Source organism: Microcaecilia unicolor, chromosome 3 (assembly GCF_901765095.1).
Source record: "Microcaecilia unicolor chromosome 3, aMicUni1.1, whole genome shotgun sequence".
Classification (NCBI taxonomy): domain Eukaryota; kingdom Metazoa; phylum Chordata; class Amphibia; order Gymnophiona; family Siphonopidae; genus Microcaecilia; species Microcaecilia unicolor.
The window spans coordinates 31,945,863-31,962,823 of record NC_044033.1 but is presented as its reverse complement, the minus strand read 5'-3'; the positions used below and the strand labels follow the sequence as shown (position 1 = coordinate 31,962,823).

The 16,961-nt window shown below is 47.1% G+C and overlaps 1 protein-coding gene across 1 annotated transcript in view; it reads right to left on the bottom strand.

Moving 5' to 3' along the window:
* The window catches only part of EPAS1 (endothelial PAS domain protein 1), a 307,265-nt gene that overhangs the window by 9,640 nt on the left and 280,664 nt on the right, over window positions 1–16,961 (bottom strand). Inside the window, exons 11-13 of the mRNA XM_030195810.1 lie at window positions 7,518–7,631; window positions 5,259–5,740; window positions 1,419–1,542 (exon numbers count right to left, since the gene is read on the bottom strand). Coding sequence (XP_030051670.1) covers window positions 1,419–1,542; window positions 5,259–5,740; window positions 7,518–7,631 — 720 coding nt within the window. The remainder of the gene's footprint in view (window positions 1–1,418; window positions 1,543–5,258; window positions 5,741–7,517; window positions 7,632–16,961) is intronic.

The following is a 16,961-nucleotide window of genomic DNA, read 5'->3' as shown; positions in this document are numbered from 1 at the left end:
TAGGAGGCTCTTGAATAAACTTGACAGGCTAAAGATAGGACCCGACGTGGTGAATTGGATTAGGAACTGGTTGACGGACAGACGCCAGAGGGTGGTGGTTAATGGAATTCGCTCGGATGAGGGAAAGGTGGAGTGCCTCAGGGATTGGTGATGGGGCCGATTCTGTTCAATATATTTGTGAGTGACATTGCCGAAGGGTTAGAAGGTAAAGTTTGCCTTTTTGCGGATGAGACCAAGATTTGTAACAGAGTGGACACCCCGGAGGGAGTGGAAACCATGAAAAAGGATCTGCGGAATCTAGAAGAATGGTATAAGGTTTGGCAATTAAAATTCAATGCGAAGAAATGCAAAATGATGCACTTAGGGAGTAGAAATCCACGGGAGACGTATGGGTTAGGCGGTGAGAGTCTGATATGTACAGACGGAGAGAGGGATCTGAAGGCGACAAAACAGTGTGACAAGGCCGTAGCCAGAAGACTGCTGGGCTGTATAGAGAGAGGTGTTGATGCCCCTATACAAGTTGTTGGTGAGGCAACATCTGGAGTATTGTGTTCAGTTTTGGAGGCCGTATCTTGCTAAAGATGTAAAAAGAATTGAAGCAGTGCAAAGAAAAGCTACAAAAATGGTATGGGATTTGCGTTACAAGATGTATGAGGAGAGACTCGCTGACCTGAACATGTATACCCTGGAGGAAAGGAGAAACAGGGTTGATATTTATTTGTTGCATTTGTATCCCACATTTTCCCACCTATTTGCAGGCTCAATGTGGCTTACATAGTATCGCCTTTCCGGTATGACAAATACAGTGTGATATTATGGTATAATAAAGACGTTCAAATATTTAAAAGGTATTAATCCACAAATGAACCTTTTCCGGAGATGGGAAGGCGGTAGAACTAGAGGACATGAAATGAGATTGAAGGGGTGCAGACTCAAGAAAAATGTAAGGAAGTATTTTTTCACGGAGAGAGTGGTGGATGCTTAGAATGGCCTCCCGCGGGAGGTGGTGGAGATGAAAACGGTAACGGAATTCAAAAATACGTGGGATAAACATAAGGGAGTCCTGTTCAGAAGGAATGGATCCTCAGAAGCTTAGCGGTGATTGGGTGGCAGCACCGGTGGTGGGAGGCGGGGCCGTTGGTTGGGAGGCGGGGCTAGTGCTGGGCAGTCTTCTATGGTCTGTGCCCTGAAAATGGCAGATACAAATCAAGGTCAGGTATACACATATGAGTTTATCTTTTGGGCAGACTGGATGGACCGTACAGGTCTTTCTCTGCCATCATCTACTATGTTACTATGTTTTCATGTACATTGGAAGGAGGGGTGAAGCAGAGGTGATGGGGTGAAGGCAGAGAAGAGGGTCCTGGACTTGTAGGTCCAGCTAGATAGAGTTGTGAGTTTGTTAAAACACTGCTTACCTCATTCAGCTGATGAAATGTTTGCTCGCCATAATCCAGCTGCCGTTTCCGGTTCAAGTTATTGCAGCGAGCGATCATGGCAGGATTTATGTCTTTTCCCCGCTGTCCAAAGCTCTCCAGTGATCTGCCAACAGAAAGCAAGCCCTCTTCTTCAGTAACCAAAGAGTTTAAGTATGTCAAACAGTGGCGAACCAAGGGCGGGGCGGTCCACCCCGGATGCACGCTGCAGGAGGGGTGCAGGGAGCAGCCGTGCAGCTATCGACTCCACTGGTTCCCTGCGCCCTCTGCTACTTCCTGTTCCGGGGCAGAGGGCGCAGGGAACCAGCGGAGCCGACAGCTGCACGGCTGCTCCCACCCCAGCAGGTAAGAAGAATGCACCCGGGAGGGGGGGGGGCTTGGAGGTGATGCGCCAGGGGTGGGGGGTGCGCAGATGCAATCCACCCAGGATGGAAACCGACCAAGGAACGCCACTGATGTCAAATAATCTCAATAATCTCAATCATGCTAGTATGGCATCACAGTGCAAAGATACAGCATGATGAATTGTGTTATAAGGTCTGCAAAGCTGCTTGGTTATAATTGACGCTAGCATGGTCATTATTGCATGTGTTATTCTTGATATTTACTGCTCGTTTTTTCACGCAACAGGGCTCTATTCTGTGTGCTCCTCGGCTAGACGTACAGTATTTCTTATGCACCAGGGGCATAGCCAGACTTTGGCAGGAGGGGGGTCCAGAGCCCGAGGTGAGGGGGCACATTTTAGCCCCCCCCCCCCGGCGCCGCCGACCCCCCCCCGCCATTGCCGACCCCTCCCTTGCTGCTGCCACCACCACCAACCTTTGACCCCCCCCCCCCGCCGCCGACCCTCTCGCCCCCCCCCCCTCCCGCCGCCAACCCTCCCCCGCCATCACCATCACCTACCTTTGCTGGAGGGGGACCCCAACCCCTGCCAGCCGAGGCCCTCTTCTTCCTTCCTTTGTTCTGTTTCTGAGTCTGACATCCTGCACGACGTCAGACTCAGAACAGAAACAGAACGACGCCTTGCAATCTGCAAGGCGTCGTTCTGTTTCTGTGAATCTGACGTCCTGCACGTACAAACATGGAGGACGTCAGACTCAGAAACAGAACAAAGGAAGAAGAGGACCTCGGCTGGCGGGGGTTGGGGTCCCCCGCCAGCAAAGGTAGGCGACGGCAACGGTGGGTTGGCGCTGGGAGGGGGGGAGGTCGAGCAGGTAGTCAGCAGGGGGGTCCAGGGCCAAATCTACGGGGGCCTGCCCCGCGTAGCTACGCCCCTGTTATGCACTATGGATTGGAAATATGCATACAAAGGGAAATTCAAGAAATGGCACCAAAATTTAGGCTCTAAGATGATGCATGCTGAATGTGAATTCATTAATGGCAGTTCCGTATGGAACTGCGGTTATAGAATATTAATGTAAGTCCTCATCTACACGTCTGACATTCGATGCGAGTGTTTACACCAGCTCAAAGGCTGCTGTAAATGCTCTCACCCAACTGTAGGCGGTTAGATTCTATAACATGTCCATGCCCCCTCCTTGAAGTTGCATGCAACTCCTAGAACAGTGACTAAGGGGCTGATGCTCAAAAGTCCCCGTTAAAAACCATGTTCATTTAGATCCACGGTAGAAGTTTCCGAATTTGAAATAGTGAGCGATGCTCAAAGGAAATCACATGCAAATGAGATTCACGTTATTTTAGCGAGCAGTTTGGTAGGGAAAGTGCTTAGCACATGCGCAGAACAGTCCCTCGGTAAGTGTCCAAGTTCTGCGCGTGCCCAGGAATTCCGCTGCTGTACTCTCTCCTTTCCCCTGCAGTATTTGCTGGCTCCACTGTCCCCCTGCCTCCTTTCCCCTGCAGTGCTCTGATTCTGGCTCCACCTTCCTCCTGCAGCTTACTTGCCTTCCCTCAGCCTGCCAAGATGATCTTTGCTTGGGAATCTCCTTCTTGCTGAAAGCCCCCCCTCCACCCCCACCAGCTGACATCATAGGGGCTTTTCCCCAGCCGACTGGCTGTCTGCCCCTATGATGTCAGCTGGAAGGGGGCGGAGAAACAAGTAGACAGCCAATTGGCTGGGGAAAAGCCCCTATGATGTCAGCTGGGGGGGGGGGCTTTCAGGAAGGAGGAGATTTCCAAGCAAAATCATCAGGGGCAACCTGAGGGAAGGCAAGTAAACTGCAGGAGGAAGGTGGAGCTAGCATCGGAGCAATTTGCTATTGAAAAAAAAATCTCCTCCTTGCTGAGAGCCCCCCCCCGGCTTGTTTCTCTGCCCCTCTAAGCTGTTCTCTGCTTTTGGACAAAATTTGCTATTGGAAAATGCAACACCCTCACACAACGACAGCTCCAGACCTCAAAGAAAATTTTGCACGTTAAAAGTATGTGCTCCTTTCTGTGCATCACTCAGAATGCTCATTTTAATGCTAATCAGCTCATTGTAATACATTTGCGTAGGATTATGGTTGCCTGCTACCATGATCGGTAAGATGGATGTAAAACCCCTTTGTGCATTACTCGCTAAATAACTTGCACACTAAACTGGATAGAATCAGTCAAAATTGAATGTTCCTAGCACAGTAAGCTTTGTGCATCGGCTCCTAAGGGAAGTTGCAAGCATAGGTACTAATTGTTACTAATTGGCACCAATTAAGGCCAGTTATAGCCAATAATTGGCTGTTAACTCCAATTAACAGCCAATTATTGAATTAAGTTGCATGTGCAACCGACCTTATTCTATAAATGGTGGTGCAACTTTGCATACTATCCCTCAGATTCTATATATGGCACTGTGAGTTGCACATGCAAATTTGGGGGGGGGGGGGTGTCCAAATTTGTGTGCGTAACTTAATTGAACAAGCCAATTAGCACCAATAATTGGGTCCTACCAATTATCGGGGCTAATTGACATTAATTCAAATTTACATGTGGGTCCAAAAAGGGGGCACGGCCATTGGAGGGTCATGAGCAGATTGGGGCTGTCATGGGCAGATCGGGGCCTTCCTTTAATTTACGTGCACCATAATAGAATAAAAGGGATCAGTAGGCTTGGGGATTTACACCAAGTTTTCATTTGGTATAAATGTTTGCGCCTAAATTTAGTTATGGTTCTCGGCGCTAAGCACCAGTGACGATCCTAGGTTGGCTGCCACCCGGGGCGGATCGCCGCTGCGCACCCATCCCCCAGGGTGCAGCACGACACCCCCCCGGCGCAATGACACCCCCCTCCCCTGCACATCAAGCCTCCCCCCCCACCGCAATGACACCCCCCTCCCCGGTGCATCAAGCCCCCCCTGGCACAATGACACCCCCCTCCCCGGCGCATCATGCCCCCCCAGGGTGCATTCTTGGCTGCTGGAGGGTGCAGAGAGCAGCCGCGCGCCTGTCGGCTTCATTGGCTCCCTGCTCCCTCTGCCCCGGAACAGGAAGTAACCTGTTCCGGGGCTGCGGGAGAAGAACCAGCGAAGCCGACAGGCGCGCGGCTGCTCTCTGCACCCTCCAGCAGCGTGCACCCGGGGCGCACCGCCCCCACCGCCCCGCCCTTGCTACGCCACTGCTAAGCGCTATTCTATAAACAACGCCTCACTTTAAGCGCCTTTTATAGAGTAGCACTAAGCACTAGTTTTTTTGGTTCTGAATTTTCAGGCGCCACGTATAGAACTTAGTCCTAAGCATAAGGTTGGGTGTCCAGCTCTATAGAATTGGAGGGACAGTGCTCTTTGTTCCCAACACCCGGCTATAAGAACAAAATTAGAGAAAAAAAGAAAGAAAGGAAGATAACAGCCTCAGCAGAAGCTAAAGTAGCACTTAGCAATGTGAAATATTTACCTCTGTTTATATAAAGGCATGTTTGGTGACTGCATTGGTGGTCCAGCCGACGCATTAGTTAAAGATCCAGCATACTGATTCATCGGTCGCCATTTTCTAGGCATATAATATAAGGGTGGATCAGGTGGCCATTGAGTATCTGGTCCTCTGCCTATTGAAGACAACGGAGCGTTGGTTGGTGCATAGTAAGGGGGCAACGGTGATTTCTTTTCTCTGTTGAAAAGCACCGAAGGCAAAGGATCATGATTGGGATTACTGTCTTTGTTCGAAGCCGGGCAGTATTTGTCAGAGAGAAACTGGTTTTGTGACGGAGGTGCAATGGACTGGAAGAAAGAAGCCATGCTACTCAAATTCTTCCCAGGATTCTGGAAACTTTCGGACAGTGGGTGCTCGTCTTGGCAGATTGGATTCAGCTGGAAATCTTCTCCATCCATAGGAATATATGGGGCGAGCGTTTCGAGGTCCAACTCGTTAAAATCAGTCTACATGTATACAAAACCAAAACAAAGAACAAGGTCATATTTTATAGGAATTATTGCGTATCGTATAATATACAAGTAATAATTTGGAATCATTAATGTGGTCATTTCAGAAGACCTACTTGTATCTTGGATATGTATAAACCAGCATTTAGACATGTATATCCACGTCCAAAATTCAAATACATGCATATGGCAAGGGGTCCACGAATAATTTAGACGCGGGATTTTACACCAGAGGTTGGTTGGTATCTGAAATCAGGAGAGCTTGGGACAATTACGTAAGATCTCTAAGGGAATGGTGTAAATCCTCGAGCCTAAAATTGGGCGCAGGATCCGCTAAGCGCTATTCTATAAACAGTGCCCAACTTTGAGTGCCGTTTATAGAATAGCACCATTTATAGGAGTCAGTCCTAAGTGTGTAGTATGTATTTTTTCTTATTTTGGGGGGAAAGGGCATATTCGGGGAGGAGAATGGGCATAGAAGCGCTATCCAGCTAGTGCACTGACATTACTACTTTTTGTCTATTAGATTGTAAGCTCTTTGTCTTTCTTCTATGTTTGTGCAGCGCTGCGTATGCCTTGTAGGCTATAGAAATGCTAAATAGTAGTAGTAGTACTACTATGCTAACTGGTTAGCATGTCCTTATAGCGGGAGCCCTTAGGGGCTCTTTTACAAAGAGGTGGCAAGCCCAATGTAGGCTTACTCAGGGCCGCTGAGAGGGAGGGGGGCAGGGGGGACAAAATTCCTCGGGCCCAGGCCTCCAAGGGGGGCCCGGCGCTGCATTCCCCTCCACCCGCCCCCCTCCGTCCACCACTGGGCCGGGCCCCCCTGATTTCAAATCATAGCGCCTCCCGTCTACCTCGCTCCGTGTGAAAGAAGCGCAGCAGCGGCTGTCTGCAGATCGCCTCCCTTCGGGTCTTCCCTCCCTATGTCCCGCCCTTGTCTGACGTAACTTGCGTGAGAGCGGGGCGGCGGGGGCGGCCTTGCCTCGGGCCCGGCCCAGTCTCTCGGCGGCCCTGGACTTACTGTGCGCCAATATGGCAGAAGCGTAGCCAGACTCAGTATTTTGGATGGGCTCACAGGTAACTTGGGTGGGCCCTTCCAAAACACTCCCTCCCAAATATCTTCCCGGAGATAATTTTTTAAATGCAGATTTTTTTTCACCTACCCCACATCTCCCCCTCCTTTCTCCACAGTGCCTCAGCATCTGTGTTTCTGTCTCTGAACCCTGTTCTTCCCTGGTGTACCATACAGGCATCCTCGGCGCCTACAGCAATTCATTCTCACTGCTTGCGCCGGCCCTGCAGGCTTCCGTCTGCCACGTGTCCCGCCCTCACTGATGATGTCATTGCCTGTTTCCTGTCTGACAGGACGCGGCAGATGGAAGCCTGTGGGGCTGGCGCAAACAGTGAGAATGAATTGCTGCAGGCGCTGAAGATGCCTGTATGGTACACCGGGGAGGGATGCCGTGGAGGAATGAGGGGAGAGAGCAGTGTGGTTCTGCCGCTGGGTGGGTCTGAGCCATGAATGGGTGGGCCTGTGCCCACCTAGGCCCACCCGTAGCTACACCACTGCAATATGGAGCTACTGCCGGCCCATCATGGGCACCAGCAGTAGTTCCAGCACTAGCGTGCGCCATTTCCTTTGCTAGGGAAAATAGGGCACTATTTTCTAATGTGGCAGTTGCCCGGTGGTAATAGGACAGCGCCACGGGCTACCTGGTTACTGCCGAGTTAGCTGTCTAATAGAGAATACGTTTGTCAGGGTTGGACTCACCTGGGTGGGATTACACTGGCTCTTTGGCTCTGTGTCCATGGCAAAAAGCTTCTCAATTAGCTCAATCCTAAGATCTTCATCCAAGGACGTGTAATACTCAGCAGGACTGCTTGGCTGCAGAGAAAAATTAAGCACGAGAATTGACGAATATATTAAACAGAAGGAAATCAAGGCGATGCGATGGGTCTCTTTGTGAATGGGCTGGAGAACAAAATTAGTAAGGACAGGGAGTAGCATTCACTGACTTTTACTTTTAATATTTATGCTGGAAAGACGCTTGAAGGCCATAACTCAACAAGGGCACAGGCTACCCAACTCATCAGCAGGAAAAGAATCGGGACCATCAGAACACATAAAATTAATCCAGATGTACTAAAGAAATATGTGACGTGGCTTCTCACACCCAGGAATTACAGTTGGGTTCCCGAGACTGACGTGCAAATGTCTGTCATTCCCATTTTCACGACGGCTCCTATTTGCTAACTCTTTGTGCATGACAATGGCATTATTGTGCGCTATCGGCATAAAATGGGATTTCCAGCAGAAACCGTGTGATAATGCTGTTATTGCACAATAAGTCTTAGAAAATAGGGGCCAAAGAGACTTAAATTGGAACCAGGCAGTTATAGACTGGTTTTAAGTTTCAACCTGGAAACCATTCTAAAAGATGAAATGGTTACTTAAATGAAAGGAAGGGCAATGATTCACAGCAAACGCTTACATAAGATAACAGAAGAGTAGCCATACTGGGTCAGACCAATGGTCCATCTAGCCCAGTATCCTGTTTTTCAAACAGTGGCCAAGCCAGGACACAAATGCTTGGCAGAAACCCAAATCGTGGTAACACTCCATACTACAAATCCTAGGGCAAGCAGTTGCTTCCTATGTCTGGCTCAATAGCAGACTATGAACTTTTCCTCCAGGAATTTGTCCAAACCTTTTTAAAACCCAGATTCGCTAACCGCTTTTACCACGTCCTCTGGCAAAGAGTTCCAGAGCTGAACTATTCTGTTTACTTTAGAAGTATTTCCATGCAATTTCATTGAGTGTCCCCTGGTCTTTGCACTTTTTGAATGAGTGAAAAATCGATTCACCTCCACCCGACTCCACACCACTCAGGATTTTGAAGACCTCAATCGTACCCCCCTTCAGCCGTCTCTTTTCCAAGCTGAAGAGCCATAACCTCTTTAGCCTTTCCTCATACGGGAGCAGTACCATCCCCTCTTATCATTTTGGTCACTCTTCTTTGAACCTTTTCTAATTCCGCTATATCTTTTTTGATGGTGCGCTTTATAGAATAGCGCTTAGCGTGAATTGGTCGTCAGGATTTATGCCTGCTGAAACCTGGTGTAAATCCTGCCGTGCAAGCTAGATGCATAACCCAGCATTCTGCAACACTGCTCTGAAATTATTGCAATATCCCTGGCCCGTCTATGCCCCTCCCATGGCCACACTCCCCATTGGGTTGACAGCGAGACAATTTAGGTGTGCAGTGTTATAGAACCGCGTACAGACAGATCTGTGTGTAAATCCAAATTAGTGTCAATTAACATCAATAATTGATTGTTTACACCTTGCTAACTTTTATCAATTTGCAAGCGCATCTGCCCTGCACACCCAAATTTAGGTGCCCTATGTAGAATCTGGGGGACAGTGCTTTGTAAAAGTCATCACACGTGAACGTTTTTCACAATCTGCTGCCTAACAAATGCGAATCAAAATTCATTGTATGCTTTCAACACAGAACAATTTTAGAAGTATTCATAAGCCTTCACGTTTGTTAACTCAGGGGCTCTTTTACTACGATGCATAGGCGTTTACGCGCGTCTAACATGCATCAAATTGGAACTACCGCCCGGCTACCGCGTGCCCCGGGCGGTAATCCCATTTTTGACGTGCGTCCAAAACACGCAGTAGAAAATATTTTCTATTTTCTACTGCGTGGTGCTTACCTAGTAGTAGTAATTGGCAGTTTACGCATGCTGACGTTTATCACCCATTAAGCGCATAAGACCTTACCCACCAAGTCAATGGGTGGCGGTAAGGTCACAGGCCAAAAATGGACGCGTGCTAGTTTAAATTTTGCCGCACATCCATTTTTGGCCACAAAAATGGCATTTTTTTCCAGGGCCCCCTGCATTGAAATCACAGCGCCTCTCATCTCCGTGTGAAAGCGCTGCAGGCAGAAGGGCAGCAGATCACCTCCCTCCGGACCTCCTTCCCTCCCTGTGTCCCGCCTTCACCTGACGTAACTTCCGCGAGGGCGGGACACAAGGAGGGAAGGAGGGCCGGAGGGAGGCGATCTGCTGCCCTTCTGCCAATTGAGGAATTTAGTCATTCCTCAAGGTAATTTACAGAAATCCAAGCTCTACCTTTTTGGACACACTCCTACCAGCTCTTTGCTAAATTAGCATATCTTTCTTCAAATATTTGGGAATCCTAGATCTCTTGCATCTTTGGGATCTATATAGGGCTAAATTGTGGACCCCCATATGTTTAATCTGCATCTTACACCTTTGGCAAAATTGTTGGAGAGTTCAGATTTAAGATTTCATTTTTTATTGCTGATGACATCCAGCTGGTTGTCTTTATGAAGGATGACCAGGGTGATGTCTTTGTTAATTTCAAGAAGAAATTGGAAGCTCTTGGGGACTGGTTGATTGAGTAGTCAGGAACTGGTTTTGAATATGGCTATGTCAGCAGTTATGTGGATTTCTCGTAAGTCCAATCCGTTAGAGTCTAGGCCATTGTTCATGATTTCGTTACTTTAGATTTTCACTGTGACGATCAAATGAAATTCAGTCTTCATATTAGTGATGTGGTTAAGTCTTGTCGTTTTATTTATTTATTTTATTTGTTACATTTGTATCCCACATTTTCCCACCTATTTGCAGGCTCAATGTGGCTTACATGGTACTGGAGAGGCGTTTGCAACTCTGGTGAGAACAAATACAATGTGACGTTGTGGTAAGACAAAGTTCATGTGGCACAGTCAATGGAAGAGTTGTGTTATGTCCATTACGTACTTTACCTATGTTGTGTTGCAGAGTTCAGGCATTTAAGTTGGGTCTGTGGGGTATGCCTTTTCGAACAGGTTAGTCTTTAGTGATTTCCGGAAGTTTATGTGGTCGTACATTGTTTTCAAGGCTTTTGGTAATGCATTCCACAGTTGTGTGCTTATGTAGGAAAAACTGGATGCGTAAGTTGATTTGTATTTAAGTCCTTTGCAGCTTGGGTAGTGCAGGTTTAGATATGTTCGTGTTGATTTGGATGTGTTTCTGATTGGTATGTCAATGAGGCAGTGCCGTGCCGACACGGTAAGCGAGGTAAGCATGGCAGGAGGGCGCCATCCTCTGGGGGGGGGCGCCCCGCCGCACCATGCTTACCTCGCCCTCTTCTCCCCAGATCCTTGTCCTTTTTTTTTTTGTTTAAATTTACCTCTCCGGCACGTGGCAGCGTAGCGTTAGTGAGGAGGCGGCGCTCCCCCGCCCCGACGTGTCAGTCTCTTCCCTTCGCTCGGTTCCGCCTTCTTCTGACATCAGAAATGACATCAGAAGAAGGCGGGACACTGAGCGAAGGGAAGAAGACACGTCGGGGCGGGGGAGCGCCGCCTCCTCCTCACTAACGCTACGCTGCCGCGCGCCGGAGAGGTAAATTTAAACAAAAAGGAAAAGGATCTGGGGAGAAGAGGGCGGGTAGTGTAGCGATCGTTTTCGGGGGGGGGGGGGGGCGCGCCGGCGGGGCCAACTGCAGGGGGGCGCTGGAGACCCTAGGCACGGCCCTGCAATGAGGTCTGTCATGTATCTCGGGGCTTCACCGTAGATAATTTTGTGAACCAAGGTACGTCAATCAAGGCCATTATTGGCAAACGCAAATTTGGTGAAAATTGTACATGCTTTGGTGACTAGCAAATTGGATTATTGCAATTCACTTTTCCAGGGGATGTCCCAGACTTGCTTGAAAAGGTTACAGTTGGTACAGAATACTGCACCTCATATGATTACAGGAAAAAAGAAAACTAATCGTATAACACTGGTCCCGGCTGAGCTGCATTGGTTACCAGTAACTGTGAGAATTATTTTTAAAATGTGGTATTTGTTATTCACAGCCTTTCGAATGGGGGTTCCTGGCTACCCTTCTGCAGTGATCAAAAGATATGTCCCTAACAGGCATCTTTGGTCCTCACAGCAGACCTTGCTGGAACTTCCGTTTTTGTCTTTAGTCACGCTATCATCAACTAGGAATTCAGCCTTTTGTTATTCTGGCCCTTATCTGTGGGATCAGTTGCCAGAGGAAGTAAGAAGCACAGATAGTTATCTGCAGTTTCACAAATCTTTGAAAACTTGGCTTTCCGTAAGCTTTTTTGGGTAATTGTCTGAGGTGTGTCTGGTTATTCTTCATGTGCTATTAACTTTTCAGCAGGGCGTTGATAATATGGTACTGCAGTAACATGTTTTTTAAAATAATTATTGTATAATTTATATTGTAACTGTTGCTGTTGTATTGTAAACTGCATTGGTGCCTGTTGGTGTAAATGTGGTATATCAAATCAATAAATCAACATTTTGCCTGACCTGCGTTTGTCGATGGACCTGTCTATTTCTTGGGGGACAGATTAATATTATCAAAATGAATGTTCAACCGTGTTACTGTATTTATTTCAACAGTTGCCATGCGCTGTGCTCCGTCAGGTGTTTCAATGGCTAAATGGGCACGTTTATAGATTTATTTGGCATTGTGAGAGCTTGTGTATTAGCCTTTGAGTGCATTATCAGTTGAAACAAAAGGGAGTATGTGTTTATCTAACTTGGAGTTGAATTACTGTAACTCTGGGCAAGTCACTTAACCCTCCATTTCCCCAAGTACAAAATAAGTACTTGCATAAATACGTTAACCGCTTTGATTGTAACCACAGAAAGGCGATATATCAAGTCCCATCCCCTTTCCCTCTGTTGACCGAGGTACAGAATAAGCACTTGTATATAATATGTAAACCTCTTTGATTGTAACCACAGAAAGGCAGCATATCAAATTCCATTCCCTGTTCCTTTATTATTGGACGTCCCGGCTGGTGGGTATTCCAAGCTGGTTCCAACAGAATGAACCGGCAGGTTGGCGTCATCTGGAAAGTTTGCAAACTATGAGCTTTTACCTCGCATTTTTACTCACTGAACCCTAAACTCTTATCACCCACATGGCTTCAGGTGAAACAGTTCTTGTATCTGAAGTCCATGGCCTTGTCTCTGATCTCCTTGTTAGGGAAGAAATGGGGAACTAGGCGCAGAAAAGGCTTCATTATTAATGGCAATTCATGAATGGAAGCCATCCTAAGAAGTTTGAGGCTCTTATTCAGAAATTTCAGGTGGATGCCCAGATGGAGAATCTATATAATCAGAATGTGGATGTGTTATGATGGTGTTGGCAGTACTGATGGCTCTCCCTGGTAAAGTTATTTTTGTGTGCGTGACTAATATTCCGCCAGTGTCGTTATGCTCAAATTAGCCCTCTCCTCAAGTCACTTCACTGGCTTCCTATCCGTTTCCGCATACAGTTCAAACTCCTCTTATTGACCTATAGGTGCATTCACTCTGCAGCTCCTCAATACCTCTGCACTCTCATCTCTCCCTACATTCCTCCCCGGGAACTCCGTTCACTGGGTAAAATCTCTCTTATCTGCACCCTTCTCCTCCACTGCTAACTCCAGACTCCGTTCCTTTTATATTGCAGCACCATATGCCTGGAATAGACTTCCTGAGCCGGTACGTCAAGCTCCATCTCTGGCCGTCTTCAAATCAAAGCTAAAAGCCCACCTTTTTGATGCTGCTTTTAACTCCTAACCCTTATTCACTTGTTCAGAACCCTTATTTTTGCTCATTTTGGGGGCAATTCTCAAAAGGTCATCTAAAGTTAGGCAGCTAAAGTGTGTGCACTAAGCGCTAATTCTATAATGGTAATTATGTGTGCAATTGTCCTTATAGAATATTAGCAGTAGTCTATATCTAAGTGCCTAACTTTAGGTGCAAGCACTTACGCTAGCTGAATGGCTGGTGTAAATCTAGTGTCTAATTGCTGTCAGTTAGGCATGTAATGGACGGTATTCTATAATCTTAGTACCTAAGTGCTAGGCATATCCCTGACCTGCCCATGTCTCTCCCACATCCACACCCCCTATTTAGGAAGTGCTAAGTGCTCCTGCATTTAGTCTGCAGTATCCAGTTAGCATGCACTAGTCCTAATAAGTACATAAGTAATGCCACACTGGGAAAAGACCAAGGGTCCATCGAGCCCAGCATCCTGTCCACGACAGCGGCCAATCCAGGCCAAGGGCACCTGGCAAGCTTTCCAAACGTACAAACATTCAGTACATGTTATTCCTGGAATTGTGGATTTTTCCCCAGTCCATTTAGTAGCGGTTTATGGACTTGTCCTTTAGGAAACCGTCCAACCCCTTTTTAAACTCTGCTAAGCTAACCGCCTTCACCACTTTCTCCGGCAACGAATTCCAGAGTTTAATTATATGTTGGGAGAAGAAACATTTTCTCTGATTTGTTTTAAATTTACTACACTGTAGTTTCATCGCATGCCCCCTAGTCCTAGTATTCTTGGAAAGCGTGAACAGATGCTTCACATCCACCTGTTCCACTCCACTCATTATTTTATATACCTCTATCATGTCTCCCCTCAGCCATCTAGACAGATAATAGCCGTCTAGCCAGATAACACAGGAACACCCTCTCTCGCCCATGCAGGCCCCCCTAAAAATAGTCACTGCATGCTTAGATCGCAAAAAAGCAAAATTACTGCAAAACGCTTTAATACATTTTGAAGTAAGCCTTATTTCACGTGCTAACCGCACGTTAGGGCGTAATGCGCTTTAGTAAAATGGCTCCTTAGACTGTAAACCCTTTGGCAAGAAGGGCATACCTACTGTACCTTGAACTACCACTGGAAAGGTCTGAGCTTGTTACATTTGTATCCCACATTTTCCCACCTATTTGTAGGCTCAATGTGGCTTACATAGTACCGGAGAGGCGTTTGCAGACTCTGGTGTGAACAAATACAAGGTGATGTTGTGGTAAGATAAAGTTCATGTGGCACAGCCACATTAGGGAATCGGAGAACGGAAGAGTTGTGTTATGTCCATTATGTGCTTTAGTTTGGTTGTGTTGCAGAGGTCAGGCATTTAAGTTGGATCGGTAGGGTATGCCTTTTTAAACAGGTTAGTTTTTAGTGATTTCCAGAAGTTTAGGTGGTCATACATCGTTTTCAAGGCTTTTGGTAATGCGTTCCACAGTTGTGTGCTTATGTTGGAGAAACTGGATGCGTAAGTTGATTTGTATTTAAGTCCTTTGCAGCTTGGGTAATGCAGATTTAGATAAGTTCGTGTTGATTCGGATGTGTTTCTAATTGGTAAGCCGATCAAGTCTGTCATGTATCTCGGGGCTTCACCGTAGATGATTTTGTGAACCAGGGTGCAGATTTTGAAGGCGATATGTTCTTTGATTGGGGGCCAATGTAGTTTTTCGCGCAGGGGTTTTGCGCTTTCAAATTGCCTATGGCTGTCTTTCAGCCTAGAAAAGGCAGATCCTTGTGACTCTGGGCAAGTCACTTAACTCTCCATTGCCCCATGTAAGCTGCATTGAGCCTGCCATGAGTGGGAAAGCGCGGGGTACAAATGTAACAAAAATAAAATAGATACTATTGGAGATTCTACATGGAATGTTGCTACTATTGGAGATTCTACATGGAATGTTGCTATTCCACTAGCAACATTCCATGTAGAAGCCTGCGCGGCCACATTGGTGATCTGCAAGGGTCGACTTCTACATGGAATGTTGCTAGTGGAATAGCAACATTCCATGTAGAATCTCCAATAGTTGCAACAGTGGAGGAGTGGCCTAGTGGTTAGGGTGGTGGGTGGACTTTGGTCCTGGGGAACTGAGGAACTGAGTTCGATTCCCACTTCAGGCACAGGCAGCTCCTTGTGACTCTGGGCAAGTCACTTAACCCTCCGTTGCCCCATGTGAGCCGCATTGAGCCTGCCATGAGTGGGGAAAGTGCGGGATACAAATGTAACAACAACAAAAAAAGGAGATAAACCTCCACACAGGCAACCAAGGTCCAGAATAAAGAGCTGTGGCAGTCCAAGAAAAGAGGAGAAAACCAAAGGTTTACACAATACTTTTATTGAAGAGCAACCCTACTCAGCTGAGTTTTGGCAACAGCCTTCAAGGGTCAATGCAATCTTCTAACTGAACACAATGCTTCACAAGTCCATATGTAATCTCCTTCAGAAAACAGTACAAACCTTTGGATGTCCACTGCACGCGATGGTTATTTTTAGAAGATTGTATTGACCCCTGATGAAGGCTGTTGCCAAAACTTGGCCAAGTAGGGTTGCACGCCAATAAAAGTCTTGTATGAACCTTTGATATTCTCCTCCTCTCTTTCAGCTCAACCAGTCTAAAGCATAACAATTACTTCTAGAGTATTTTTCCTGCCCAATAGTTAGGGATACTAAACCTATACTTATTTAATATCCCTTAACTGCAGCTCAAAGTAGTATTTCTATTCAGTGCTTTGGCCATTGTTAGAGAAAATGCCTCCATTTTAGCTTAGAAGACTTAATGCATCAGTTCAATGTGACTAGAGATATTTGATAGCAATGTGGCAGCTACCTGTATTTAGAAACGGAAACATTTTCATCAGGGGCCTCGCAACTGGCCCGAAAGCAGAACTACCTTGGGTTAGTCCTTGATTAAAATGGAAGTAGGAATTCACAGATCATTATTTAAATTTCACTGCAATGTAAGAGGGTGGCTGATACGTCCAGCTGAGTGGAAAAGAAGACACTGTACAGCAACATTTTGAAACAGCATTTGGTCGTGGGAGGAGCCAGCATTTGTAGTGCACTGGTCCCCTTGACATGCCAGGACACCAACCGGGCACCCTAGGGGGCACTGCAGTGGACTTCATAAAATGCTCCCAGGAGTGGAGGAGTGGCCTAGTGGTTAGGGTGGTGGACTCTGGTCCTGGGGAACTGAGGAACTGAGTTCGATTCCCACTTCAGGCACAGGCAGCTCCTTCTGACTCTGGGCAAGTCACTTAACCCTCCATTGCCCCAGGTACAAATAAGTACCTGTATATAATATGTAAGCTGCATTGAGCCTGCCATGAGTGGGAAAGCGTGGGGTACAAATGTAACAAAAAAAAAACATAGCTCCCTTACCTTGTGTGCTGAGCCCCCCAAAACCCACTACCCACAACTGTACACCACTACCATAGCCCTTACGGGTGAAGGGGGGCATTTACTGGTGAAGGGGGGCACCTAGATATGGGTACAGTGGGTTTCTGGTGGGTTTTGGAGGGCTCACTGTTTCCTCCACAAACGTAACAGGTAGGGGGGGGGGGGGGGGATGGTGCTGGTCCGCCTGTCTGAAGTGC